Raw genomic sequence first — 25,452 nt, forward strand, 5'->3', positions numbered from 1 at the left:
TTTTTGGCCACACCCATTGCCCTAGCCAGGAATTGTGGTGACATATAGCATGCACAACTATGGTGGTCTACTACTCTACATTTAACATTTGACTTAAAAATAGGCTAGATTATACATATAGTTCTCAAACTATGAAGTAGGTGACAGTTTACGCGTTAAACTTTAATTTATTATAATTTCTTACTCGAACTTTCTGAATTATTGTAATCAAGTCCCACAATATAATTTAGCTGATTAAACAGTGATGTGTTGTTAATGAAACAGTAATATAACAGTGTTGTGATTGATGACACGATAATAAATAAGATGTCGCATTACTGTCGTATCAGTGACACATCATTATTCACTTAAATTATATCAGACTGTGAGATTTACTGATCGTCCCTAGCGCAAGTGCAAAGAATTTGGTGGTTGGTATTCGATGTCCCAAGTTCGAATCCTAGTTGATTCATATTTTCAGCTAAGTTTATTTATAAAAAAAAAATAAACAAAACGGATAGCATGTTATCTTTCTCCCTCTAAATCAGACTATGAGATTTGATTGTAATAATCTATAATATTCAGGTGAGAAATTGCAACAGATTAGAACTAGAGAACCAAAGTGTCACCTACATTATAGTTTGAAAGCCAAATATATTATTTAGCCTTTAAAATATGAGTTGCTATCATCACATCTAAATTTGAACTTAATTACTTAAGGAATCAAAGAGCATCAAGGCATGTAGGGTTTTTGGTATTTAAGACAAATAGCTAGGTATATAATTGAAAGTGGCCAATCAACATGACTCAAATCTCAAGTTAGTCTTATTTGAAGGCCACTTTGTCTCACCTTGTGTCTGCAATGATTTATAACATATTTTGGTTATTGTTAACTTCCATTGAGGAATTAAGTCAAACATGAGTCTAGTTTATTTGGAGAGTGATTGATTTTAGCATATATAATAAATTAATGTTTAATTTAGGGTTCAGTGTTGGGGAAGGGAAAGAGATGGGTTGCAATTAATTAGTTTGTCTTAGCTTGCCACATTTTCTATGCTTATCCTTATCTTTCAGTGAATGACACTCACAGATTTAGGTGTGATGTCACCATCTCTTACCATACAATCCTTATATCATCTTCTCATTTCTTTCTTTTTATCATTTCATCTAATCCAACAATGATTATATAATAGTTGGTTATTATCTGAAAGAGTTTTTCTTAATAAGATCAGAAATTCGAATCCCCGTTAGTACGTTTCGAAGTAAAAAAAAAAATTTATTTGAACCCTTGACTTTTTGAGATGAAAACAGTGTTAGTCTCTTAACTAAGAAGGATTTTTTTTTTTTTCTGTGCCATAGTTACAATATATCAAATTTGTAATATTCAATTAAATGTTTTCACGATGCATTAAGTACAAGAAATTTGTTTTGAAGTATCATTTTAATATGTAATTGCCATATTATTCTTGATTAGACTCTTTTGATATTCACTTAGCATAATACAGTTAGTTTGAGATTATATTCTATGTTATAATTATTATAAAGAAGATCTTTCTAGAGCACAGGGGCACAAGAGAAACAAACAAAAATGCCCTAATTGTTCTCACCCTATTCCATTCCCCACCTCCCCAATTTACTCTCTCTTTCTCTCTCTCTCTCTCTCTTCACAAGCTTCACAAAGCCATTTTTAAAGCCCTTGGAATGTACCAATCAAAGTTATCAAATCCCTTCATATGGTCACAATTATTCCCCACCTAAATTTACTCTCTAGTAATAAAAGGAGAATAAGAAGTATCCAAGAAACTTACTCCTCCACATGTCCTATTGGATAAGTACAAACCCTATCCTACACTCCACAGTGCTCAGCTAATAAGGATATGGCAACTCCCAACTGTTAACCCCTCTCTCTCTCTCTCTCTCTCTCTCTTCAAAGCAGGACTAAATGTGCTACAACCACCTCACTTTTGCAAGCTAACTTCTTTAATTTTAGTAAGCAAGCTATAATATAAATGGCACTTTAATTCTCAAACTTTAATATATTATTATTTTTTTCCTCAAGTTTTTTAAGTTATTACAATCAGGTCTCACGATCTAATGTGCTGTTAACTTGTAAGTGATATGGTGGTGTTGTGATTGATAACGCGACAATAATTAAGATGTTACGGTACTTCTGTAAATATTAAGTCAAATAAAGTAGATTACAGGACTTGATTGTAATAATTTACAATTTAATTAAGATAAGAATTAAAACAAAATATTAACAAGAGTTTAGGGACTAAATTAAAATCTTATTAGAAATTTAGGATCTTGAATATCAAAAACAAAAATTTGAAAGCCAAAATGTAAGCTTGACTAAAAGTTCAGAGACAACTAGTACAAGTAACCTTTATTCTTTCCTTTTCAGTAAATATATTTTGAGCAATGCAAAGTGTATACCAAAAAATAATAATAATAATAATAAATCTAACACTCTACAAATCCAAGAGTTAACATTTTTACACTAATCTTATCATTTATTTTTTTAATATGAAAAATCTAAAAGAAGCGTCTAAACTCTGAAATGAATGGGTGTAAAATTTATACCTTATTTTTAGATGTATAAATAGCCTTTCTCATATATTTATCCCTTCCAAATATTACACTACCCTAGTTCGGTTTGGAGATAATAAACATTGTGACAATTTTTTTTATCCCTAAAATAATTTACTATTTCAGAATAGTTAGGAATAAAAGTAAAATTGTGTTTGATTTGTAATGCTGCAATCTTTAAAAGTAACTGAAATTGTGTTTGGTTAATTTTATGAAATAGTACAGAACAGTGAAAGAAAATGATGATTGAATTTAATATAAAAATATGATTAATACTTCACAATAAATTAGATATAAAATATACAATGTAAATGAATATTTAAAATATTATAAATAATTTACTATAATATTTAAGACAAATAATATGTATTAATAACTAATAATATTTATAATAAAATTAATTTATTATAATATGTAGTACATCATGCCTTCATAGTTTGCTCTAATTTAATTTATAATCTTAATGAAGCTCAGAATTAAGCCTTGGATTTACACTTATTTGACGGAATAGTTTATCCTAATCTATTCCCCAAAAAAACCCAAAAATAGCAAGATTTGGCATGAATATTTTATCCCGACCAAAAAATATTTTATTTGACAAAATAGTAAGAAAAATTTACATTATTCCCGCTTTATTCCCGAACCAAACAGTACCCAAGAGAACAACAAAAGCTTGTGGGGGTTTCCACTCACCTCATGTGTTTACATATCTAAAGAGTAAGATGTTCAATTTGTGATGTCCACATACACACTCTCCTCTCCTCTCCTCAATCAATTTATTATTACTAGTATTATTATGAACTAAGCTGGAATACTATTAATAGCACCAAGTCATTGTTGATATTAATTTTTTAACCCTTGGATTAAAAAATGTGCGGTTAGGATGATGTGGGCCCTTAAGGTTGAGTGAGTGATTGGTTGAATAGTATAATATAACGGGTAAAAATAATCAAAGGTTAAATCTAACAGTAAAAAACTCGATAGCACTAAGCCTTCGATAGTATTCCAGTCGGACTCTTATTATTATTATTATTATTCTCTTCCACTATCCTCTCTATATTCCAAGCTTTCCCCACCAAACCAATTCAACCCCCACAACAGTCCATTCCTTTCCTCCCCATCTTTTTCGGTTTCTTCCTTACCCTTTTTGTGAGATGTTGGTTGCTTTGTATCCATTGTTGGGTATCTCCTCCTTGTTCTCTCTCTAAATCCTTTTCCCTTTTCTCCCCCTTTTCTTTCTCTTTCTCCTCCTCCTCCTCCCAAATAACAAAGAGAGATAGAGAGAGAGAGAGAGAGAGAGAGAGAGAGATTCTTGGGTATTTCCCTCCATATTCTCTCTCTCTCTCTCTCTTTAAAGGCATTGCCCTTTTCACCTTATCTACTTCTCCTATATAACTAAGGTTAGAAAGAGAGAGAAAGAAACCATTGTTGAATACTCTTTCTTTCTAATTCCCCCTTGTTCTCTTCTCTCTCTCTTAAGGCATTGCCTTTTTCACACCCATCTTTCTCATTCCAAAATAAAAACTGAGAGAGAGAGAGAGAGAGAGAGAGAGAGAGAGAGAGAGAGAGAGATGGGTGGTGTGCTTGTGCAGGTTCTTGGGTTCTGCTTCTGGGCATTCATGTGGTTTGCTGGGTCAACAGTGATTGTGAATCCCACAACAACACCAACACCAAGTGCAGGTGGTGGTGGTGGTGGTGGTGGAAATCAGCAGCCTGGCCCTGCCGCCGCGGCGGCAGCTGCAGCAGCTGCCATCGCCGTCGACGGAACGAAGGCCGTCGCGACAACCGACGGCGACTTCGTCTGCGCAACCCTGGACTGGTGGCCGCCGGAGAAGTGTGATTATGGGACCTGCAGCTGGGGCCTTGCCTCCCTACTCAATTTGGTATCTGTTTGTATTTTTTTTTTATAAACTTCAGAATTCGAATTTTGTTTCTCTTTCTTTTCTCTTTTTTTTTTTTTTGAAGGTTCTTTTAATTTTAGTTTCTTCCTTCGATTAAATCAAGCTCGTTGAATTGAATTCCATTAGTTAGTTAAGAATAATATTTTCACACCGGATACAAAATAGAATAACACGTGTTAAGCTAAACAACAGGGGGGTCAAATTAAAGTTTACTCTAATAAGAATAATAATCGCAGAAGCTATTAATTTTAACAAAAGTTTAATGCAATTCAGAAAAATTAATTAAAATGAAAATAATTAAAAGTTAAGAAGGTGCCAATCAAAAAGAAAATAATAATAATAATAATTGGAGGGTCAGTTTCAATTTCAATTTCAATTAACAGTGGGTAGTGGTTGAGGGGTCTCTATACATCAACTGTTCAGCTGTGGAATTTGATATATTCTAATGCATTATTATTTTCTTTTCTTAAAAAAATTCCTCTTTTTTTGGTTGGATTTTTAAATCATAATGTTCATTTTTTTTGTCCATTAAAAATTTATTAAATATCTAATTCATGTAGCATTTTAAAAATAATCTAAGGCCATGGTGATTGACACAGGTGTGTTTCATCTTTTTTCCTTCCTGCAGGATCTGTCCAACAACATCCTACTCAATGCTGTTAAAGGTAACAAAAAATCTTTTTAAATCTCCCACAAATTAACCTATGAGTCAGATCCATACCTCAAGTGATGAAGAACCTGAAACTTTGCATTTTCCGCAAAAAAATTTGATTACTTTTGCAGCATTTTCACCATTGAAGCTTCGACTTGGCGGTTCCCTGCAAGATAAGCTGATATATGACACAGGGGATCCTCAGCAACCATGCAATCCATTTGTGAAAAGCACTTCTGACATGTTTGGTTTCTCAGAAGGTTGCTTACCTTTGCATAGATGGGATGAGCTCAATGACTTCTTCAGAAAAACCGGGTATTTTCGCGACTTCTGATCTGAGAAACAACTTATCAGCTGCAGAAAGTTTGATATGAACATGACTTACTTTACTTACCAATGTCTCACTTGAATTCACAGGGCTGTGATAATCTTCGGATTAAACGCGTTAAACGGCCGCATTCGTTTGCGGGATGGTTCACTAGGAGGACCTTGGAACTCCACCAATGCCGCGTCTTTTATTCAGTATACCGTCGACAAGGGTTACACCATCCATGGCTGGGAACTCGGTAAGGTTTTTCCAGTTCCATCTGCACCAAGAATCACAGGGTAAATTACAACATTTATCACTGAAACTTAGCTTGGAACCATTGATATGTTGATCTTAGTTTCTGTTTCAATCGATCACTCCATCAAACTTGTTTAATTTTTCTAACGCAGAGATAATGCGCTAGTTGATTTAGCTGCTGCGTCATCTCAGGATATATGAATCAAATGCGGTGTCATCTCTCTATTATGAAAAAAAAAGCAAGGTTTGATGGAGTTTGTTGATTAAAGCAGAATCTTAAGTTCAGTACATCAATCTCAACAATTTGAAGTTCAGTGATCGGAGTGAAACTTCTCGATAAGTTCAATAACTAAGGACCAAAATGAAACTTTGTTGGAAGTTGAGGAACAAGATGTGCAACTTACCCTTGAAAAATTTTGCCCTCAGGAAATGAACTCAGTGGCTCCGGAGTCGGGGCTCGAATCGGTGCCGACCAATACGCTGCGGATGTCATCACCCTCAAATCAATCGTCGATACTACCTACCAAAGCTCCTCATCAAAGCCATTAGTGCTCGCACCGGGCGGGTTCTTCGATGCGAACTGGTTCAGCGAGCTCATTAGCAAGACAAAACCAAATTACTTGGATGCAATCACTCACCACATTTATAACCTGGGCGCAGGTACCCGGTCTGTCAGCTTACTTGAAAAGCTTTCGAGAAAAGACGGCTTATTCTTTAAGCATGTTTCAGGTGTCGATAGCCGTCTGATCAACAGGATCCTCGATCCTTCGTATCTCGACAGCGAGATAAGCACATTTCGCAACTTGCAGGGGATACTTAAAGCATCAGGGACTTCAACTGTTGCATGGGTCGGTGAGGCTGGGGGTGCTTATAACAGTGGGCATCATCTTGTCACTGATGCATTTGTGTTCAGCTTCTGGTAGTGTAAACTCAAACAAGTTTTTGGCTCTTAGGGTTTTGTGGTGAAAAGTAAAGAGCAGTACTAGAGAAATTTAATGATTCTGCAGGTACTTGGATCAGCTTGGAATGGCGGCAAAGTACGACACGAAGAGTTATTGTAGACAGACCTTAATCGGTGGAAATTACGGCCTTCTCAACACGACGACTTTCGAACCAAATCCCGATTACTACAGGTTAATCTCTTTATCTAGGAATGCCGGGAAGGTTTTAGTCATACAAGAAGTTACAGTCACCCGACAACCGAACTTGACAAATTTTTCTTTGCGGTGAATAATTCTTTTTGTTTCTTTTCTGCAATCATGCAGTGCTCTGTTATGGCATCGATTGATGGGGACGAACGTCCTCTCAGTGAACTTCAAGGGCACGAACAAGATACGGGCATATGTGCATTGCGCGAAAGAATCTGTAAGCAACTAAAAAATCTCTACAAAATTGTCCCAGTAGTTACCAAACTATCTCATCCATTCATTCATTATTAATGCTATTTTTCAGAATGGAATTACAGTGCTATTGATCAACCTTAGTAGTGACACCACAACGCAAGTGTCCGTCGCGACCGGAGACGGCGTTGACAATGTCGCCCGCGATTCAATCCACAATGGCCAGGGTTCGAGAAAATTAAGTCGTACACCGCGACTCACGAAGGAGAATGGAGTCACAAGAGAAGAATACCATCTAACTCCTAAGGATGGAAATCTCCATAGCCAAACTATGCTACTAAATGGGAATGCATTATCTGTTGATTCAGATGGGAATATTCCTGAGTTAGAACCAGTTGAAGTGGATGCAACACAACCTATAAGTGTAGCACCGTATTCTATTGTGTTTGCTCACATTCCCAACTTTGATGCTCCTGCTTGTAGGTAGATGTCATTTGTTGAAGGATATTTCTATTTATAATACATAAAAGGATGGGCTACAAAGTAGTCCATTCTATTCAGGCCCTAAGGTTTTGAGAGGGTTTGAGAGAGTTGTTATTCAATGAAAAAAAAAAAAATCTTCGAGCAAAAATGAATGAAAATGAAGTGAAATTAAGAAGAGTATTGTGTTATTTATGATTGTTATTCTTATCCTTCTAGGTCAAAATAGACAAGGGCTTTTCAGAGAGAAATATTTGCATGCATAACGAAAAAAAAAAAAAAAAAAAAAACTACTACAACAATCAGATCATTACAGAACTACAATTGTTTGAACACGTAAATATATTGCAAGAGAAAGTTGATATTTAATCAGAACTCCCAAATATTTGGCACTTGCAACTCCTGTGCATTGCCAAACATAGAGAGAGAAAAGAGTATTAAAAAGAAAAAAAAAAAAAAAAAGAAGAAAGAGTTCCCCAGCATTGCATATATGTAAATTTTGCTAACTCCTCTAGAGGGTGCTCTGAACTTCGATGTGATTTAATAAGCTTGTTAAACTAGGTACATAGTTGCCACTATGGTATGTATCATGTATGTAAAAAATGATATTATAATTCTCACTCGACAGAAAACGACATAACTAAATGAAATTACTTAAGACTTATGGAGCAGATTATCATCAGTTTATTTATCTTACAGCATACTACAGGTAAGTTCATCCAGATAATGAAAAATCAAGTAATTGCTTTTTTTTACATTGTAACAGAGCATGAGAGACCTGTCTTGGGTAAAGCCTCTTATTCTTCAGTCAACTGGTACTTCAACCTCCATCTTTAATCCAGGGCTGCTCAGAACCTGGAAGTAAACATGCCATTAGTATGAGAAGAGGATAATTAGCACTTAAGGTAAAAAAGGGGGCCAAAAAAAAATTGTCAAATAGTCTCCAAGCAGGACACACACTGTATTTACTTAAGATTTGGGAATCATTAGCTTGTCTTTGTTAAAATGAAGTGTTTTATTTGTTTTTTTTTAATTCTTTGAAAAGAGGTGCTGAGAAGATCAAATGAGAGCAGCATGTTCATTCAGGTGCATTTCGGTGTTTTGCTACATCAATAATGGTTTGACTTGCTACATCAATAATGGTTTGACTCAACATCAGCTCTAATACGTCAGAATTATTCCGATTGCACTTCAGATCTGCTGAGGATGCTGTCGAGAGTCCCTTGCACAGTACTCTCCAAGCAGAGTCGTATTAAATCGCCTTATTTGGATGAAATATTGGTTAGTTTCATAATAGTAAAATTGATCAAGATCTAAGTTGTTGGATTTTGGAAACAAGACCCATAACGAACTCTAAAGAGAAGCAATCTGAACGACACCTAAGAATTGAATATATGGCAGAAAGTGGACATAAGTAAATAATCATACAAATCAAGCAATAACCTACTTATTCACAACACTAAAGTAAATTTTAACCTATACTATCGTCAATACGTTATAAAGTGTTATATCTTCGCACAAAAACTGTAAAACAACCAAAATGGAATGCACGTGCAATGATCTAAGAAAAATCATAATAAAAGCTTGACAATACATAAAAGATCATATTTCCAGAAAACTTTCTCAGTAAATCTTGTATATCTTCTTATAAACTTGCATAACAAGGATGGCTAAAAATGTACCTTCACAAAATCATCCAACAAAATAGAGGAATTTCTTGTGTAGCCAGCTTCTTCCAATACCCAGACCAAGACATGCTGAACAGCATTGTAGAAAGTACACAATTAGGAAGCATGAGCAAACATTTCAAACAATATAGTTTTGCCAACTCCTACATTGTATCCTTTGCAATTAGCCACGTGAGGGACTATTGCCCAACTTAAGAAAAGGCCCAAACCTTTAATCCACATAGGCAACTTACAAGCTAATGACCATCACTAGCACATTCCATTGTAATCAAGCTTTTAGTGTACAAATGTGAAGCAGGAATTAACTTTAAAAAGATTGAGAGGATCTAGTGGACAATGACTAATGAGAAACACCCTTTGCAATGTTTAATATGGATTTACTTTATGTAAACAAACTAATCAAAAAATTCAGGTTATAAAAATGTGCAATAAGTAAAAATTTCTTTTATATTTCAAAAGAACAAAGAAAGACGACGAAACATATACTGAACAATCTATTCTGAACAACATTTTCTTCACTTAATGCCCGGTTTTCTTAGTAAAGCAGGGTTTTCAGTAAGTAAAATTTCTTTAATTCTTTTATATTTCAAAAGAACAAATGAGAGAAGTCGAAACATATACTGAACAATCTCTTCTGAACTTTATTTTCTTCACTTAATGCCCTGTTTTCTTAGCAATGCCCTGTTTTCACTCGAAACATATACTGAACAATCTCTTCTGAGCTTGATTTTCTTTTGTATTTCAAAAGAACAAATGAAAGAAGTTGAAATATATACTGAACAATCTCTTCTGAACTTTATTTTCTTCGCATAATGCCCTGTTTTCTTTGTAAAGCAACTTCTTATTACTCATCTGGTTTTCGAAAAATAAGATGTTAAGTGTAATCAGAAACATAAATTGTTGATCAGAATCCAACAATCACATTGGACTATAAGAAAACAAGGTAAAATCTTTGAAGAAAAAGAAGGGATACCTCTCTCTGCTCCTCCGACATGAACGACCCCGTCAAATCACGAAGCACCTCCAACAAGTCCTTAAAAGTTACCTGCCCCTTTCCATCTATATCATATACCTTAAAGATCACTGCTTCACAAATCAAACCAACAACAACAAAAGAAAAAAAATTTAATCCCTAATCCCCCAATTCACAAAAACTCAGCTAAAAACAACATTTTGATGCAATAATTGGCAACTGGGTCTCACGCTCAATCTTATGCTGGAGACTCGCTTTTGCACTAAACGCCGAGAGGAACGCGACGAAGTCCTTAAAGTTCAACCCGTCCACCATCTTAAGCAACCTCTGAAACAAACAATTCAAGCAGCTAGGGTTTCATCGATTGTTGCCAAGGAGACGAAAGGGTGCCCGGCGATTCAGCAGCTAGGGTTTGATCATCGATCGGTTACCTGGGAGAGGGGATTGAGGGAGAACTCGGGGATGGAGAGGAACTCGTCGGCGGAGATGAAGCCCTTGGCGTTGCGATCGAGTTGGCAGAAGCGCTCGTAGAGGGCGACGATCTCCTGCTGGGAAACTGAGGAGGGGGAGGTGGATTAGGGTGTGGCAACGAGGAGGAGGGGGGAGGGCGAAGGGGAAGTGAGTGGTGGGGGAGGCGCTCACAGAGGTAGTTGCAGTGCTCTTGGACCTCTTCGATGTCGTACTGGGTGAGCGTGGACGAGGCGTTCCCCATGGCCGCGCCCCCTCTAGCTTCGTCGAGGACGAGGACGAGGACGAAGACGATAACGAAGAAGAAGAAGAAGAAAAGGCGAGGGAGTGGGGATCGAGGTTGCGTTTTGGAGTTTATAGTAATTTGACTTGGGTGGACCATGTGTACCACGTCAGATGTAGCTTTCCAATTAAACTCTAACAGGTGGAAAAAAAAAGATATATCATAGTTCTCTTCTCTTCAGAATTATTTGGTTTCTCTAACAAAAATAATATATATATAAAATTTAATTTTAAAATATTTTTAATAATCTAAATCATATTTATCGATATCAATTGTTGGTACCAAAGCACCAATATTGAAAACAGATTAATAACTATACATTTGATCTTCGTGAGTTAGCATATATTCGACTACCTAATAAATAAGTCGACCACGAAAAATTTTTAGACTACTGAGCCTATAAAAGTTTTTAAATGTAAAAAATAGTTATCTAAAATTTTTATTTATGAAAATAGTCCGATAAAAATAGTAAAATTATTTATCTTTTTTAAAACTAATAAATTATTTACCGTTTTTACGCTAATTTATACATTTTGTACATCCAAACTTCAAAAGATAAATATATAGTATTAATTATTAAAAATAATTTTAAATCTTTGTAAAATAGGACGAATAATTTACCGCATTTAAAAAATAATAATTCATTCCCCCATCTAATTTTGTAAATAAATTTTTTATAAAACTATTTTATAATTATAATATTTTTTATAACTATTAATAAAAAAAAATGGGACCAAGAGCCAGTTTGTATTTGGCTCCTTTAATATACTCTCCAGTTCGGGCTCGTTGATAGGGGTCTCATTACGGACTGTGTCCATTATAGAGAGTAATTTAGGGATGCCCCGAATGAGCGCCGCGTGGCACCCAGACGCCCCGGATGGGCGCCACGTAACACCCTGCCCCACGGGGGCACATCGCCCCCGCTGCTTTGCCTTTTGGGAGAGCGGTGTGGTTTGTTTCGGTACACCCGGTGCACCATTTTTTGCTTCAAAATTTTATTTTTTATTTCAATTATAATTTACTATAATAGAGATATATTTTAGATATTTTAAACATATATGTAAAATAATTTTAAATACTAAACTCTAATTTTTTTTTACATATATATTATTGTAAATGATCATATATATAATTATATATATAATATATATAATATATTAGGTGATATATAACTGATCTTAATAATTATATATATATATATCTGGAGGTGGAGTTCGGAGGTAGGAGGGTTTGTCTAGAAGGTCAACTTGCTCTACGCTGATAGTAAACGGGATCATTTTTTACTATGGAGTTGCTTTTCGATGATAGAGCTTCCAAATTGGACCGATCGGCTCCACTGAACTGATGTATACCACTTAAAGTGTTTAGAAATCAAATTTGAAATCTGTTTGAAATATTTGCCTAATGATTCAAAGGGTTTCAAATTTATAATTTTAAGGTGATAAGAGACGTTTTCTCGATTTAAGCGGTGTAAGAGAGTATCCCGGATATCATTGATTTTTTGTTAGAAAATTCTTTAAACTATTTTAAAACATAGATCTATTACTCTTGATTTCTTGATTACAAGATCCTATCATTCATTTTTTACAAGAAGTATTCATTTTCAACCATTCATTTTCTGTTCACATAGATAGATAAAAGAACAATACGGAAAGTGCGTCTGAAATTGTCATGTTGCTAGGTATGTTGTAATATGGTTTGTAGACATATTTAACGGAGCGGATCGTCAATTTGCGAAGCTTTATCATCGAAAACAATCCGATAGTAAAATGCTCGTTACTATCGAGAGTATCTCTAGTCAATATATTAGTTGATAGTTAATACACTGATAGAATGTAGTAATATTATAATATAATTAAAGTTTATATTAAAAAATAAAGATTTTAAAGCAAAAAGTAGTGCGACAGTTGTGCCACTCAAAAAACAATGCGAGTGCTGCTCTCGAGTTGGATGGCCACACGGCTCGACGGTATATCTGTGCGCGTCCCGCAGTCGCCAAATCTTATTATTTATTACTATTATAAAGTCCACGAACAAATTACTATCTACTAAGTCGGCGAACAAATAGTTACTACACTGCCATATGTGGCCCTTGGCTGCCTTCGGTGAAACCTGGTCGCTCATAAACCACACATCATTTTAAATCCAAGGGTTAGCAAAACTTATATAGCACAAAGTTCAGTTGGTCTATTAATAGTAATTTCAACTGTGTATATATTATATATATATATATATATATATATATAGAGTCCGGCTTACTGAGTGATACTACTCGCATACTATCAAGTTTCTGGTACGTTATTGAGGTTTTCCTATCGTTAGTATAACGGTTGGATTATTGTTCGCACCAGTTAAAATTATACGATTAAACTGAATCTTACCGCACTTCAATCCTGTATGGGGGACCACTATCAATTTAATCGGGGAGGCCAATTCTGATCATCCTAATCGTACATGCTTCTTTCTTGCATACGGCGAAAACTCAATAGCTAGCAGGGCGTGTTGGTACCTATTGATGTATGTAGATCAATATAGTATTGATAGGTATTATTATGTTATATTATATATATAATATACGAGGGCATATTACTATGAGGGCGTATATAGCTAGGCTCCTATGCTTTCGAAAGTACGGGAGGCCCCGTGCTTGTAAGTTGTTTTCGATGATGGGACATCCGATTCGGTGATCGGTTCCGTTAAACTTGATCTACGCTATTGGAACTATCTAGAAACCAAATTTCATAATTTTTTGATTTCGTTTGTCTAGTGAACGAGTAGCCTTAAAATAAACGGCTGAAAATGAAAATCTCATAAAAAACAGTGATAAAGGATTCAAATTTTAAATCGAAAGTATTGATCTTACTACTGATGTTAAGTAGAATTTTCTATTAAATTTTCATGTAATTTGGATGCTTCTACACCGTTGAACTTAAAAATGTGCCACATCGACCGTTAAAATAGTCATTTTTTAGACCTTTTGATCGCTTAGTAAATGATGTCAAAAAAATCTAAAATTTGGTTTCTAGATAGTTCCAATAGGGTAGATCATACCTAACGGAGCCGATCGTCGAATCGAACGTCCTATCATTGAAAACAACTTACAAGCACGGGGCCTCCCGTACTTTCAAAAGTATAAGAGACGGACTCTATATATATATATAGTGTTTGACTATTATACTCTTATGAATATAGAGCCTCTTATATTCATAAGTTTTTGACCGTTTGATTTATCCTTTAATCATTTTCACCCATTAGATTATACTATTCAACCAACCATTCACTCAACCTTAGGGGGCTCACTATCAACCTACCCGTAATCATCCTAACCGTACATTTTTTCATCCGAACGGTCAAAAAGTTATGAGTACAAAGATCTCTATACTCATAATATAGTAGCCGAACTCTCTCTCTCTATATATATATATATATTTATATATAGGGTTTGAAAATTTTATATTATAAAATTTTAAATTTTGGATACTAAAATTTTAAATTCTAAATTTGAAATTTTATAATTTTATAATTTATAATATTTATTCCCATTTTTTTTAATTTTAAATATTTAAATTTTAAATACTTTTGTACTTTCTCTCTTACCTAATTTTATTAAATTTAATGTTTATATTTTTTCTCTTTCTTTTTCTCTCTCACTGAGAAATGTGCGTACCGTTTTTCTCTTTTTTTTAAGTTTAATTTTTAATTTAACGCTCTCTTTTTTCTTTCTCCAAACAAAATATATGAATATTTAAAATAATTTTAAACTTGAATTTAATAATTATATATTTTTAAAAACCTCTAATTTTTATTTTTTTACAGTATAAGTAAAATATACTATATTTTGAAGTACTCTCTCTTTGACTTTAATTTTTTTTGAAAGTTTGAAAATACTCTCCCTAACTATAATTTTTATTTAACATTTTCTTTTTTTCTTCAAATAAGAGATATATATGAAAAGTAATATTTTTATTTGACTCTATTAACTATTAAGTGACTGTATTCAACGTATAATATAATTATTGTAAACTTAAAAATCGCACCCGCTTCAAAGCATGGATACATTACTAGTTGCTAGGGGTGGTAATTCAGCTCCGGGGTTCGCGAGCCAGCTCGTTTTCGGCTCGAAATGAGCGTCGAGATGCGGCTCTCTTGTTTAGTAAACGAGCCGAACACGAGTTAATTTTTCAGCTCGTTTAATAAACGGCCGAACATGAGCTGGGGTTAGCTGGTCATGTTCGGCTCGATAACAGCTCGAATACATATATTTATATTTATATAATTTATTTAATTTATTTTTTTATAATATAAATAAATAATTATATATTAATATATTTTTATTATTTAAATTTTAGCAAAAAATATAAAATGCGAGCTTAATTATAAAATATGATTTATATGTAAAGTTTCAACTATTAGATAAAACTCTAATAGTTAAGTTTTATAAATTTATTTTTATTATATATTTAATCCAATCTTTTTTAATTTATTGTTCGTTGGCCAGCTCGTGAGCCAGCTCGTATTCGGTTCGTTAATAAACGAGCCGAACACGAGCTGAATTTTTCGGCTCTATACTTTAGCGAGCCAGCTCGTGTTAAAATGAGCCGAACAGGAGCCGACCCCAGGTCGCTCGTGTTCGGCTCGTTTACACCCCTACTGGTTGCTTTCTATTAACACAGTATCCACAAAATTTTTGCCACTCATTAAGCCTTTCGCAAATTTATATGTTTACGGGGGTATTTATGCAAAAACGCCATCCCCAGGGGATATGTATATGTATTTATCTGCCTTTTGAGATGTGCATCACACAAGTCAATAGCGTTGACCAGAAATGGGTGAGGAGACGGGGCGGAAACATGCGGTGGTGCAGCAGCTGGCGGCGGACGGCCGTGATCCGCCGAGCCGGTACGTGGCGAGGGAGGAGGACCGTCCGATCGGCGATTCGTCGTCCCCGGCCCCGCCGCGTTCCGGTGTGCCCGTCGTGGATCTCCGCCGCGTGTCCGGATCCGACGGCGGGGACGAGGCCGACAAGCTCCGAGCCGCGCTCCGGTCCTGGGGATTGTTTCTGGTACAGCTCATTATGACTATTTCTGAACTGTTGTAACGATCCGACCCGCTAAGAATAATAACTGGTTAAGTCCAAAACATCGGTTCAAAATGCTTAAGTACAGTTATTATTGCTAGCGGATTGTGACGATCCAACCCGTCAGTAATAATAACTCATTCGACCGAAACTACCGTCCCAAAATACTTAATTTTAGTTATTATTAGTAACACATAGGCCTCATATATTCTAATGAGATCAGTCCAAACCGGATCACAAATACAGACCAGAATTATCAGATGATGTGAGATTCGGTTCAAGAGATGTTGGTGTAGCACTTTATCCCGCATAATACTTTAGCTCTTATACTTTCGGCTAGTATTTGACTCTGATACCAATTGTAACGACCTGACCCGCTAATAATAATAACTGAATTTAAGCATTTTGGGCCGGTGGTTTGGACCAACGAGTTATTATTGTTAGTGGGTGGAGTCGTTACAAATATTAAGTGGTAACTTTTGGCCCCGCACCACTGTCCAAAATGTTTAACTCTAGTTATTGATACTTAGGGAGTGAAAATGGATCGGACATTACTCGATCCAACCTGAATCCGAATCAAAAAAATTATCGGATATGGAATTGAATTTGGATCCGGAGTCAGTTTCACTACTTTTCTTCGGATTATCTGAATTTGAAAACTGATTTTCCTAAATTTCAATATATTTTTTAAAAAGTTTTAGTTTTTTAAACTTCTTAAAAGTTTTTTTTGATAGATTTAGAAACCTTAAATATATATTTGTAAATCTTTTTTCATTTTTAGTTCTATATATACTTATTAAACATTTATGGTCATATCTGGATCCGATTGATGTTTGTATCTGTTTGATATCCGACCCGTAAGGTCGTATCGAAATCCAATTTTGTATGGCCGAATCTGAATCAGATTTATGTCCGTATTTGTTTAATATCCGACCGGTATGGCTTTATCTGAGTCCATTTTTATGAGAAATATCCTAATCTGAATCGAGATAGGATATAAAACAATGAATATAGATTAGGCACTATCCAATACATACACGATTTCCTTTTATCCGTACTAGCACTAGAGTGCTAGTCTCTTGCGCTCTTTCATATTATCTGATGTGGGACTATTAAGTGTTACATTACTTTTCCTGTTCGTATATGTGGTTAAGGTAAAAACATTATATAGATTTTGTATATATGAACTATAGTATAATTTTAACGGGATCGACGGCTGAAATTTAATCCATTAGGTGGGGGATCGGATCCGCGACCTCACTTGGAAGTCGGGAGCTTAGGTTTGATTCTGATGCCATGTTACGCAAAAAGATCAATCTAATACAAAACGACCTCATACTAATCCAATCTTAGTAACACAACTGCTTAAACATAAGATCAATCTTTTCGATTTTTGATAGAAATGAAGCGGAGTAAACATGATGTAGTCTATTTGAAATTTCTAGAACAATATTTTATAATTTTTCGACAGCATTTGGTTGTTATTCAGGTGATCTCAAGATTGACAATTTGTAACAGAGAACATAAGGTGATCACTAAGTAAATGATGTTATAAAATCACAAAATTTCGATTCCTACGAAGTTCTGTTTAAGTTAGGATGAAAGCTTTCATACATTTTCTTATAACTGAAGTCTGCTTAAAACTTTGTCAGGCTACAGGGCATGAGATACCAGAAGCTCTGCTGGATGAGGTCATGAATGTTTCGAGAGCGTTCTTTTGTCTTCCGATCGAGGAGAAGCAAAAGTATACGAATCTGATAGATGGCAAGGAATTCAAGTTGGAAGGGTACGGAAACGACCGAGTCGCGAGCGACGACCAGATCTTGGACTGGTCGGATCGGTTGTATCTTTTGGTGCAGCCTGAAGGCCAGAGAAATCTGGCTCTCTGGCCTGAAACTCCTGCCTCTTTCAGGTACTGTTTTCATTATCTGAATCAAGGATTGCGAGCCATTGGCACGCCTCGACACGGACCCTCTTTTATATGTTGGCACAGTCGATACATGCCGACCATGCTAGATCGTGCGAGTGGAGTTGGATTTTCGGTCTATGTTATTTAAATTTCCTATTTGCGATATTGCTGATGCGACGTAAGAACACTCCAGTAGCAAAAAGCACTTGTAAGTATCTCCAAAAATGTTTTCATACAATGTGTCATTAATTCCAAAAGCTCGGGTTGTTAGAAAGATGCATCCAATTCACTTATAGCGTACAGACACGGCACCCACAGGTCTCGATTGTGACTCGGCCCAACACAGGCCAGGCCAACACGATGATCTTCTCTTTCATACATAATTGGATCTCCTACTAAGTTTGGTTCTGAAAACTGTTTGCAAGCATCATTAGCAGATAAAAATAGCATGAAATTATCGCCAGGTTAAGAATTCTAACTGATTTGGATTAATCTCCAGGGAAGTTCTACATGAATTCACCACACAGTGCAAAAGGGTGGCCAACCATATCCTTCGGGCGATGGCCGAGTTATTGGAGCTAGATGAGGACTACTTCGTCAGCCAATTCGATGAAAAGGCGATAACGTTCGCCAGATTCAATTACTACCCGCAGTGTTCGAGGCCCGATCTTGTTTTCGGCATCAAGCCTCATTCTGACGGCTCTGTCATGACGATTCTGCTGCCGGATAAAGACGTGGGCGGCCTTCAGGTGCTCAGAGACGGCGAGTGGGTCGACGTCCCAACCATTCCTCATACATTGCTGGTCAACCTGGGTGATGGCATGGAGGTAGTACTCAGTTTCATGTTTCTGTCGAAACTTACGCTGAAATGCGAACAATGAGTGCATTTATGCTGCTGAAACATCGAAATGGTGCGCATTTAAGCGGATAAGTCGATCTTTTCGGTAACACGGGTTGTTGAATACTTTACGCAGATTATGAGCAACGGAACTTTCAAGAGCCCCGTGCACAGGGTGGTGACGAACGCGGGGAAAGAGAGGCTTTCGGTGGCTATGTTTTATGCACTGGACCCAGAAAGGGAGCTGGGACCTGCAGCAGGGTTGATAGATGAGGAAAGGCCAAGATTGTACAAAACTGTGAAGACCAAGGACTACCTCGCGGTGCTTTTCGAAACTTTTGCAAAGGGGAAGAGGGCCATCGACTGGGCGAAGGTCTAAAATGCGGTGTCGAACAACCGAATCGAGCACCGAAGAATACGAAATGCCGCGAGTTTCCGCTGGTTATGGTTGGTTTCTGACACTAGTTTGAGACAGCATACATGTACACTATGCTGTACAGTAACTGTGTTTCAGTTAACTTAAAGATGTTCTTTTTTCTCTTAACTTGGATCTGCAACTTTAAAGATGTTTTTTTTAATAAAGCGAGTTCATTTGTTTATTGTTATGAACAAGTTCTTGTAAAAGATATTAATGAAAAAAAAAAAAAACTAAAATTTTAAAAACTATTTCTCTGATGAAGGATATCAAATCCCTCCTAATATAATATCTTTTATAAAGAACTAAAAATGTATATGTATATTCAATGAGGAGGTTTCAATAGAATATATTGATTGATTCCTACATTTGTAGACTTGGTGAAAGCAATTGATGAGGCTCTCTTTTATTTCCACATCCATTGACTTTGTACTAAAAATAAAATAAAATAAAATAAAATAAAAATTAAATAAAGAGCATGCATTGATCATTGAGTTGAAAAATGGTACTTGAGCCTCTTTTTCATATTGCTCTTTAGTCCAACTTGATGTTAAATAGATAAAAATATCTTAAAAAACCCCTCAACTATAGACAATTTATTTTTAGTAAATAAAACCAGAATCGGGGTTAAAATATATAATAGGGATATATTTCTTCGTTTTTCTGGTAGGACTGCGGAAATATATCATAATTGATTCATTGCGATACACACAATATAATGTTGTGTACGAAAATAAGCGGAATATTTTTTTATAATATTTTTTTGTTGCATATGAAGTATTATTCTCATAATTTCTAACGAAGCCTCAATTGAACCAAAAAAAAAAAAAAAAAAGTTAAAGCTTTGGGAGCTATTTCGAAGTGGTCTATAATTGAGGAAACTCATTACATTTTTACCTATTAAATATTATATTTTCTTCTCTTTTTGTTTTTAATATTTCATAATTCTAAAGAGAGAAAGATAACATTAAAATTAGCAAAGAGAGAGAGATAATATATTAAAATTAAGCTTAGGAGGAAGACACCTTGTATGATGTATCTATTGTCATCTATTATTTTTTTAGTAAAATATTTCATTTATTATTATTTAGTTGGTAAGCTTTTGTAAGACCAGTATTATCCTCTCTAGTGAGATATGTGTCGGATGATTGGCGCTGACCATTAATCCCAAAAGTTCGAGCTGTTAGAAATACGCAACCAATTCACTTAAAACGTATAGAAACAACGCCTATGGGTCTCAATTGTGACTTGGCCCAACTAGCCTCACGACACTTTGAATATAACTCGACTCAACCCAGCCTCACGCTATTTCGAACATGACTCGGCCCACACATGACCTCCCGCCACAAGGCCAGATGCTGACCCATTTAAGCCAACAATATGTTGAGAGAATATAATATAGAACATTAATATATTTGAATAAATGGTCATCAAATTATGAGGCGTGTAATATTTTGATTTATAAATTTTTATTTATTGTAATTTTCTATTCAAATTTTTTAAATGTTCTATCAAGTCATTTAGTATATTGTATCAAATTTTTTGAAAATATTATTCAAATTATTTGAACTGTGGACCATTTTAAATTGGCTATCCAGCCATTTAAGATTTTGATTTTATCATCCAATATTTTAATATGTTTGATTTGAGTCAGTCAAGAATACTTTAATTTTAAATTTTAAGATAATTATTTTAATAAATTTATAGTTGCGAGAATTGAATAAAATATACTAACTAAATTTGTAAAGATAAATAAACAACGCATTTAAAAATTTGAAGTAAGAATAATATTTACCGACTCAAATCAAACAAATTGAAAGGTTGGATAATGAAATTAAAATTTTAAAAAGTTTAGATTGCGGATCAAAAATAATACATAGTTCAGATAAATTTTATATATTTTTTTATGTAATTAAATTAGATAGTGAGTTGTACCTAATGCAAGTTGAGTCACCAACCTAGCAACTACTTTTCAAAACTTTTTTTTTTTTATTTTCTTCTATTTTTTTTAAAAAAAATAAATCATTCTAATTTAAAAAATAAATTAAAATCCGTAAAAATGGGAGAAAAAATTGGAAATGGAATACATTTGAAACTTTCCCAGTGTGAAAGCGACATCATATTTTTCCAAGCTCCCAACAACTTATCCCAATATTAAATTATCCACATAAATGTTAGGAAAAATTGAATGGAGACCCCTCAACTATAGGAGATTTCTACAGAGGCTCCTCGTACTTTTTTTTTTTTATTTAGACCTCTTAATTTTTCTCAATTACAATATAATTTTATTAGTTATTAATTATTAGACATTAATTAACCTAGATTAATTTGTTAAAAAGTAATTAAAATTATCCAATTTGATGATATCACCAATAAATATGAAAATTTCAAAAAGCTATCTAACTTTTTAATATTTTAATTTTACCGTCCAATCTTTCAAAATGTTTAAATTGATTATATTACCTTAATAAATTTATAATTATAAGAATTGCATGAAATATACTATTTGAATATGTAAGGATAAACGATATATTCAAATTTTAAAATAACAAATATCGTAGACGGACTCAAATCAAATAAATTTAAAAATTAGGTAGTAAAATCAAATTGAGGGGGCTAAAATACAATAAGCAATAGTTGAGGTGTTCTCAGTATATTATACACTTGTTGCTTCACAAGAATAGTACTTATTATAATAAATTAAATTAAATATTAAACATTAAATATAAATAAATAAATCGTGTTCACATCCATTTAAAATCCCGTGCTACGTGATAAGTATTTGACCCTTCAAAGTTCCCATTTTTAATTTTGTTTCTCTCCCTCTCTCTCTCTCTCTCTCTCTCTCTCTCTCTCGTCGATCCAAATTGAATATAAAAATCCCACAAGTCCAATGCGTTCTTAGCGATCTCCGATCCAAGTCCCCCTCCTCGTTGGGGTCGGCCATTCCCAGTTCCAATTCCGATCCAAATCGATCGAAAAATCGGAGGAAATCCGAGTAAAAATGGCGAAGGAGGAGGCGGCGGCGGAGGTGTTCGTTGGGTCGCTCGATCAGGGGACGACGAGCACGCGGTTCATCATCTACGATCGCAATGCGAAGCCCATCGCCTCGCACCAAGTGGAGTTCACCCAATTTTATCCTGAAGCAGGGTACTTTAATCTTTTCCTTTTTTTAAAAAAAAATCTCTTTCTATTTTCCTTTTTAATGTGTTCGTTTGTTTTGTTTGTATTGCATAAACGTGCGATTTTTGTGTTGTTATTGTTCGCTTATTCAAGCGAGTTTTGAGATTTTTGCTTGATTATCTCTCTCTCAAAAAAAAAAAAAGATTTTTTGCTTGATTTTTGTTTTGTGGGAGTGTGTGTGTGTGTGTGTGTGTGTGTGTGTGTGTGTGTGTGGAGTTCACCCAATTATATTCTCAAGCCTATTATTTTAATCCGAGTTTATTTATATTACATAAAAGAGTTTGATGTTTACGGTGTGTTTGTTCGATTTCTCATCTGGGTTTTGTGATTTTTGTTGCAATTTTGTCTTGTGTGCGTGTGCGTGTGCGTGTGCGTGTGCGTGTGCGTGGAATTTACCCAACTAATTCTGAAACGGAGTATTTAATCTAAGTTCATTTTGTGTCGCATAAAGGTATAATTTTTATGTTAAATCTACTCGATTTCTCAACTGGGAATTGACATTTTTGTTGCATTTTTATGTTGTGGTGGTGTTTATGGTGTTCGCCCAATTCTCATACTGCATAAAGATGCGATTTTTGTGCTACATCGCTTCAATTTCTCCACTGTATTTAGATGCATGTGTTGTGTTTGTGTATATGCGTTTGTGCGGATGTTTGTGCTATATCTCTTCAATTTCTCCACTGTGTATTGAGATCCATGTGTTGTGTTTGTGTATCTGCGTGTGTGTGTGTGTGTGTGTGAATGCTTAGATGGGTGGAGCACGATCCTATGGAGATCATGGAGAGCGTGCGTGTGTGCATGGCGAAGGCGATCGACAAGGCCACGGCTGACGGCTACAATGTCGACGCTGGCTTGAAGGCTGTCGGGCTCACCAATCAGCGGGAGACGACCGTCGCGTGGAGCAAATCCACCGGCCGCCCCCTCTACAACGCCATCGTGTGGATGGATGTGCGCACCAGCTCCATTTGCAGGTCCCCGATTGGATCCATTTCGATCCCTATTTCCAAATTCGAGCAATACCCATTTGTTGTTGTTTAACGCGTTTTGGTTTGGATTGCATAGGAGGTTGGAGAAGGAGCTCTCGGGCGGAAGAAACCATTTTGTCGACGTGTGCGGTTTGCCGATTAGTACTTACTTTAGTGCTGTGAAGATACTGTGGTTGATGAAGAACGTCGACGCTGTTAAGTCGGCGGTTGCTGCCGGGGACGCCCTCTTTGGCACGGTCGACACGTGGATGATTTGGAACTTGACGGGCGGGCTCCATGTCACCGACTGCTCCAACGCGTCGCGCACCATGCTTATGAACATCAAGACCCTGGATTGGGACAAGCCCACGTTGGAGACTTTGGGGATTCCTATTGAGATCTTGCCGAAGATCATAAGCAATTCCGAGCTCGTTGGTGCGATCGCAAAAGGGTGGCCGCTCGCGGGGATCCCCATCTCGGGTTGCCTCGGCGACCAGCATGCGGCCATGCTGGGGCAATTGTGCCGAAAGGGCGAGGCCAAGAGCACTTACGGGACCGGCGCCTTCATACTACTTAACACCGGCGAAGAGATCGTTCGCTCATCTCACGGGCTCTTAACCACGATCGCATACAAGTTGGGCCCGAGTGCCCCCACCAACTATGCGATCGAAGGCTCCATAGCGATCGCCGGCGCGGCGGTTCAGTGGTTGAGGGATGGGCTAGGTTTGATTAGGTCGGCGGGCGAGATAGAAGAGCTGGCAGAGTCGGTGGAGAATTCGGGCGGGGTGTACTTCGTGCCGGCGTTCAACGGTTTGTTCGCGCCGTGGTGGAGGGACGACGCAAGAGGGGTTTGTATCGGGATCACGAGGTTCACGAACAAGGGCCACATTGCGAGGGCGGTGTTGGAGAGCATGTGTTTTCAGGTGAACGACGTGTTGAATTCGATGCATAAGGATGTCGACGAGGGAGAGGGGGAGTTCTTGCTTAGGGTTGATGGCGGCGCTACCGTGAACAACCTTCTCATGCAGATTCAGGTATATGCTTAGCACAAAGTTATGAATTTTGTTCATTTTTTTTCACTAAAATACATGTCTTCTGTTGTTGCTTCAAGCCTTTTTTGATTTAGGCATGAAATTTTATTGGCTACAATATATGATTTCGGAGATTTCGGTGCGGACTTGGGAAAGGTCTCTATACCAATTTTGATAGATTTCGATAGATGTCTCATAGTGAAAAACGGACTATTCTATTACTTGACGGAGTCTCCGTGATCTACGAAAGCCATGAAATTCGTTTAGTTGTGAACCGCAATACATTCATGTCCTCTTTACTCCTAAAATTTTTACACTTCCAATGATTCTTCATTCTCAACATCTGATTCTTCGCATTCTTAGCTTTGTGAAAACACATGCCGTTCCTCAAGTTGGCGACATATTTACCATTTTACCATTTGATGATGGCTCAAGAAAATTCTTTAAACTAATGGCTCAGTTATTCTTGTGTGTTTGTAGGCTGATTTGTTGGGTAGTCCGGTGGTTAGACCGGCCGATACCGAGACGACCGCACTCGGAGCAGCATACGCAGCGGGATTAGCTATCGGGCTGTGGACCGAGGAGCAAATATTCGCAGGCGAGCACAAGGAGAAGACCACTATCTTCCGCCCGAAGCTGGACGAGGCCGAGCGGAAGCAGAGGTCCGAGTGTTGGTTCAAAGCCGTGTCGAGGACCTTCGATTTAGCCGATTTGTCGCTTTAGTTCTAATTCCCCTTTAACTCCAGTAACTCCATTTCTCATTCTGAATAAGTGATATGTGAACTCCTGCAGTGGTTGGACTGGGTTTTGTTGTGCTGTGGTGGTGTTGATAGGAATGAAATTGGATCATTCGGCGACTTTTAATCTTCTGTTGATACTCGAATGTTATCGTACTTGTAGTTCTTAGTTTCTTTAAAAAGTTGTGGAGATGCATCATAATTCCTTTATTAAAATTTGGTCTGATATGTTCTGATTTGAAAGAACAGCAGTAATTTTCTTTGTTTAGCAATTTCTTGCAAAATTGATAGAAGTAAACACTGGTGCAACATATGATGTATTTCTTCTGTAGACCATTTTATTATGGTGTCAATTTATGTATTTTTCTTTTTTTGAGTT

The 25,452-nt window shown here is 36.1% G+C and overlaps 4 protein-coding genes and 1 long non-coding RNA gene across 7 annotated transcripts; 3 read left to right on the plus strand and 2 right to left on the minus strand.

Moving 5' to 3' along the window:
- LOC109711472 (heparanase-like protein 3) lies at positions 3,691–7,686 on the plus strand. 2 transcript variants are annotated; one of them, XM_020234523.1, is made up of 9 exons: positions 3,691–4,451; positions 5,098–5,134; positions 5,253–5,436; positions 5,539–5,687; positions 6,113–6,346; positions 6,416–6,605; positions 6,694–6,819; positions 6,952–7,051; positions 7,152–7,295. In XM_020234523.1, exons 1-9 carry the CDS (start codon positions 4,140–4,142, stop codon positions 7,158–7,160), a joined length of 1,341 nt encoding a protein of 446 aa, XP_020090112.1. In that variant the 5' UTR covers positions 3,691–4,139; the 3' UTR covers positions 7,161–7,295. The 2 variants fall into 2 exon arrangements, with proteins under 2 accessions (XP_020090112.1, XP_020090111.1); XM_020234522.1 differs by having other exon boundaries at positions 3,846–4,451; positions 7,139–7,686.
- Positions 5,445–6,222, minus strand: LOC109711474. Its single transcript, XR_002216606.1, has 3 exons — positions 6,091–6,222; positions 5,516–5,708; positions 5,445–5,456 (listed from the first exon to the last, which is right to left on the minus strand). It is a non-coding gene; the product is annotated as an uncharacterized LOC109711474 (long non-coding RNA).
- On the minus strand, positions 8,026–10,968 carry LOC109711473 (calcineurin subunit B-like). The gene is made up of 6 exons (XM_020234524.1): positions 10,810–10,968; positions 10,599–10,723; positions 10,398–10,494; positions 10,168–10,277; positions 9,189–9,263; positions 8,026–8,361 (listed from the first exon to the last, which is right to left on the minus strand). Exons 1-6 carry the CDS (start codon positions 10,877–10,879, stop codon positions 8,311–8,313), a joined length of 528 nt encoding a protein of 175 aa, XP_020090113.1. The 5' UTR covers positions 10,880–10,968; the 3' UTR covers positions 8,026–8,310.
- On the plus strand, positions 15,701–19,347 carry LOC109712219 (protein SRG1-like). 2 transcript variants are annotated; one of them, XM_020235671.1, is made up of 4 exons: positions 15,701–15,980; positions 17,648–17,907; positions 18,404–18,731; positions 18,879–19,347. In XM_020235671.1, the coding sequence occupies exons 1-4, from the start codon at positions 15,744–15,746 to the stop codon at positions 19,119–19,121; spliced, it is 1,068 nt and encodes a 355-aa protein (XP_020091260.1). In that variant the 5' UTR covers positions 15,701–15,743; the 3' UTR covers positions 19,122–19,347. The 2 variants fall into 2 exon arrangements, with proteins under 2 accessions (XP_020091260.1, XP_020091261.1); XM_020235672.1 differs by lacking the exon at positions 15,701–15,980 and adding an exon at positions 17,254–17,523.
- On the plus strand, positions 21,932–25,316 carry LOC109711980 (glycerol kinase). The gene is made up of 4 exons (XM_020235370.1): positions 21,932–22,307; positions 23,090–23,311; positions 23,403–24,339; positions 24,817–25,316. Exons 1-4 carry the CDS (start codon positions 22,162–22,164, stop codon positions 25,057–25,059), a joined length of 1,548 nt encoding a protein of 515 aa, XP_020090959.1. The 5' UTR covers positions 21,932–22,161; the 3' UTR covers positions 25,060–25,316.

This window comes from Ananas comosus, linkage group 6, assembly GCF_001540865.1.
Source record: "Ananas comosus cultivar F153 linkage group 6, ASM154086v1, whole genome shotgun sequence".
Lineage (NCBI taxonomy): Eukaryota > Viridiplantae > Streptophyta > Magnoliopsida > Poales > Bromeliaceae > Ananas > Ananas comosus.

Excerpts from the sequence above, each read along its gene's own strand:
- LOC109711472 (XM_020234522.1), top strand. The coding sequence starts at position 4,140 with ATGGGTGGTGTGCTTGTGCAGGTTCTTGGGTTCTGCTTCTGGGCATTC. Across the intron at positions 5,688-6,112 it reads CATCCATGGCTGGGAACTCG|GAAATGAACTCAGTGGCTCC; the intron begins GTAAGGTTTTTC and ends TTTTGCCCTCAG. Across the intron at positions 6,347-6,415 it reads CATTTATAACCTGGGCGCAG|GTGTCGATAGCCGTCTGATC; the intron begins GTACCCGGTCTG and ends AGCATGTTTCAG.
- LOC109712219 (XM_020235671.1), top strand. The coding sequence starts at position 15,744 with ATGGGTGAGGAGACGGGGCGGAAACATGCGGTGGTGCAGCAGCTGGCG. Across the intron at positions 15,981-17,647 it reads GGTCCTGGGGATTGTTTCTG|GCTACAGGGCATGAGATACC; the intron begins GTACAGCTCATT and ends AAACTTTGTCAG. Across the intron at positions 18,732-18,878 it reads ACCTGGGTGATGGCATGGAG|ATTATGAGCAACGGAACTTT; the intron begins GTAGTACTCAGT and ends TACTTTACGCAG.
- LOC109711473 (XM_020234524.1), bottom strand. The coding sequence starts at position 10,879 with ATGGGGAACGCCTCGTCCACGCTCACCCAGTACGACATCGAAGAGGTC. Across the intron at positions 10,724-10,809 it reads AGAGCACTGCAACTACCTCT|TTTCCCAGCAGGAGATCGTC; the intron begins GTGAGCGCCTCC and ends CCCCCTCCTCAG. Across the intron at positions 9,264-10,167 it reads TGTCGGAGGAGCAGAGAGAG|CATGTCTTGGTCTGGGTATT; the intron begins GTATCCCTTCTT and ends AATGCTGTTCAG.
- LOC109711980 (XM_020235370.1), top strand. The coding sequence starts at position 22,162 with ATGGCGAAGGAGGAGGCGGCGGCGGAGGTGTTCGTTGGGTCGCTCGAT. Across the intron at positions 23,312-23,402 it reads CGCACCAGCTCCATTTGCAG|GAGGTTGGAGAAGGAGCTCT; the intron begins GTCCCCGATTGG and ends TGGATTGCATAG. Across the intron at positions 24,340-24,816 it reads ACCTTCTCATGCAGATTCAG|GCTGATTTGTTGGGTAGTCC; the intron begins GTATATGCTTAG and ends GTGTGTTTGTAG.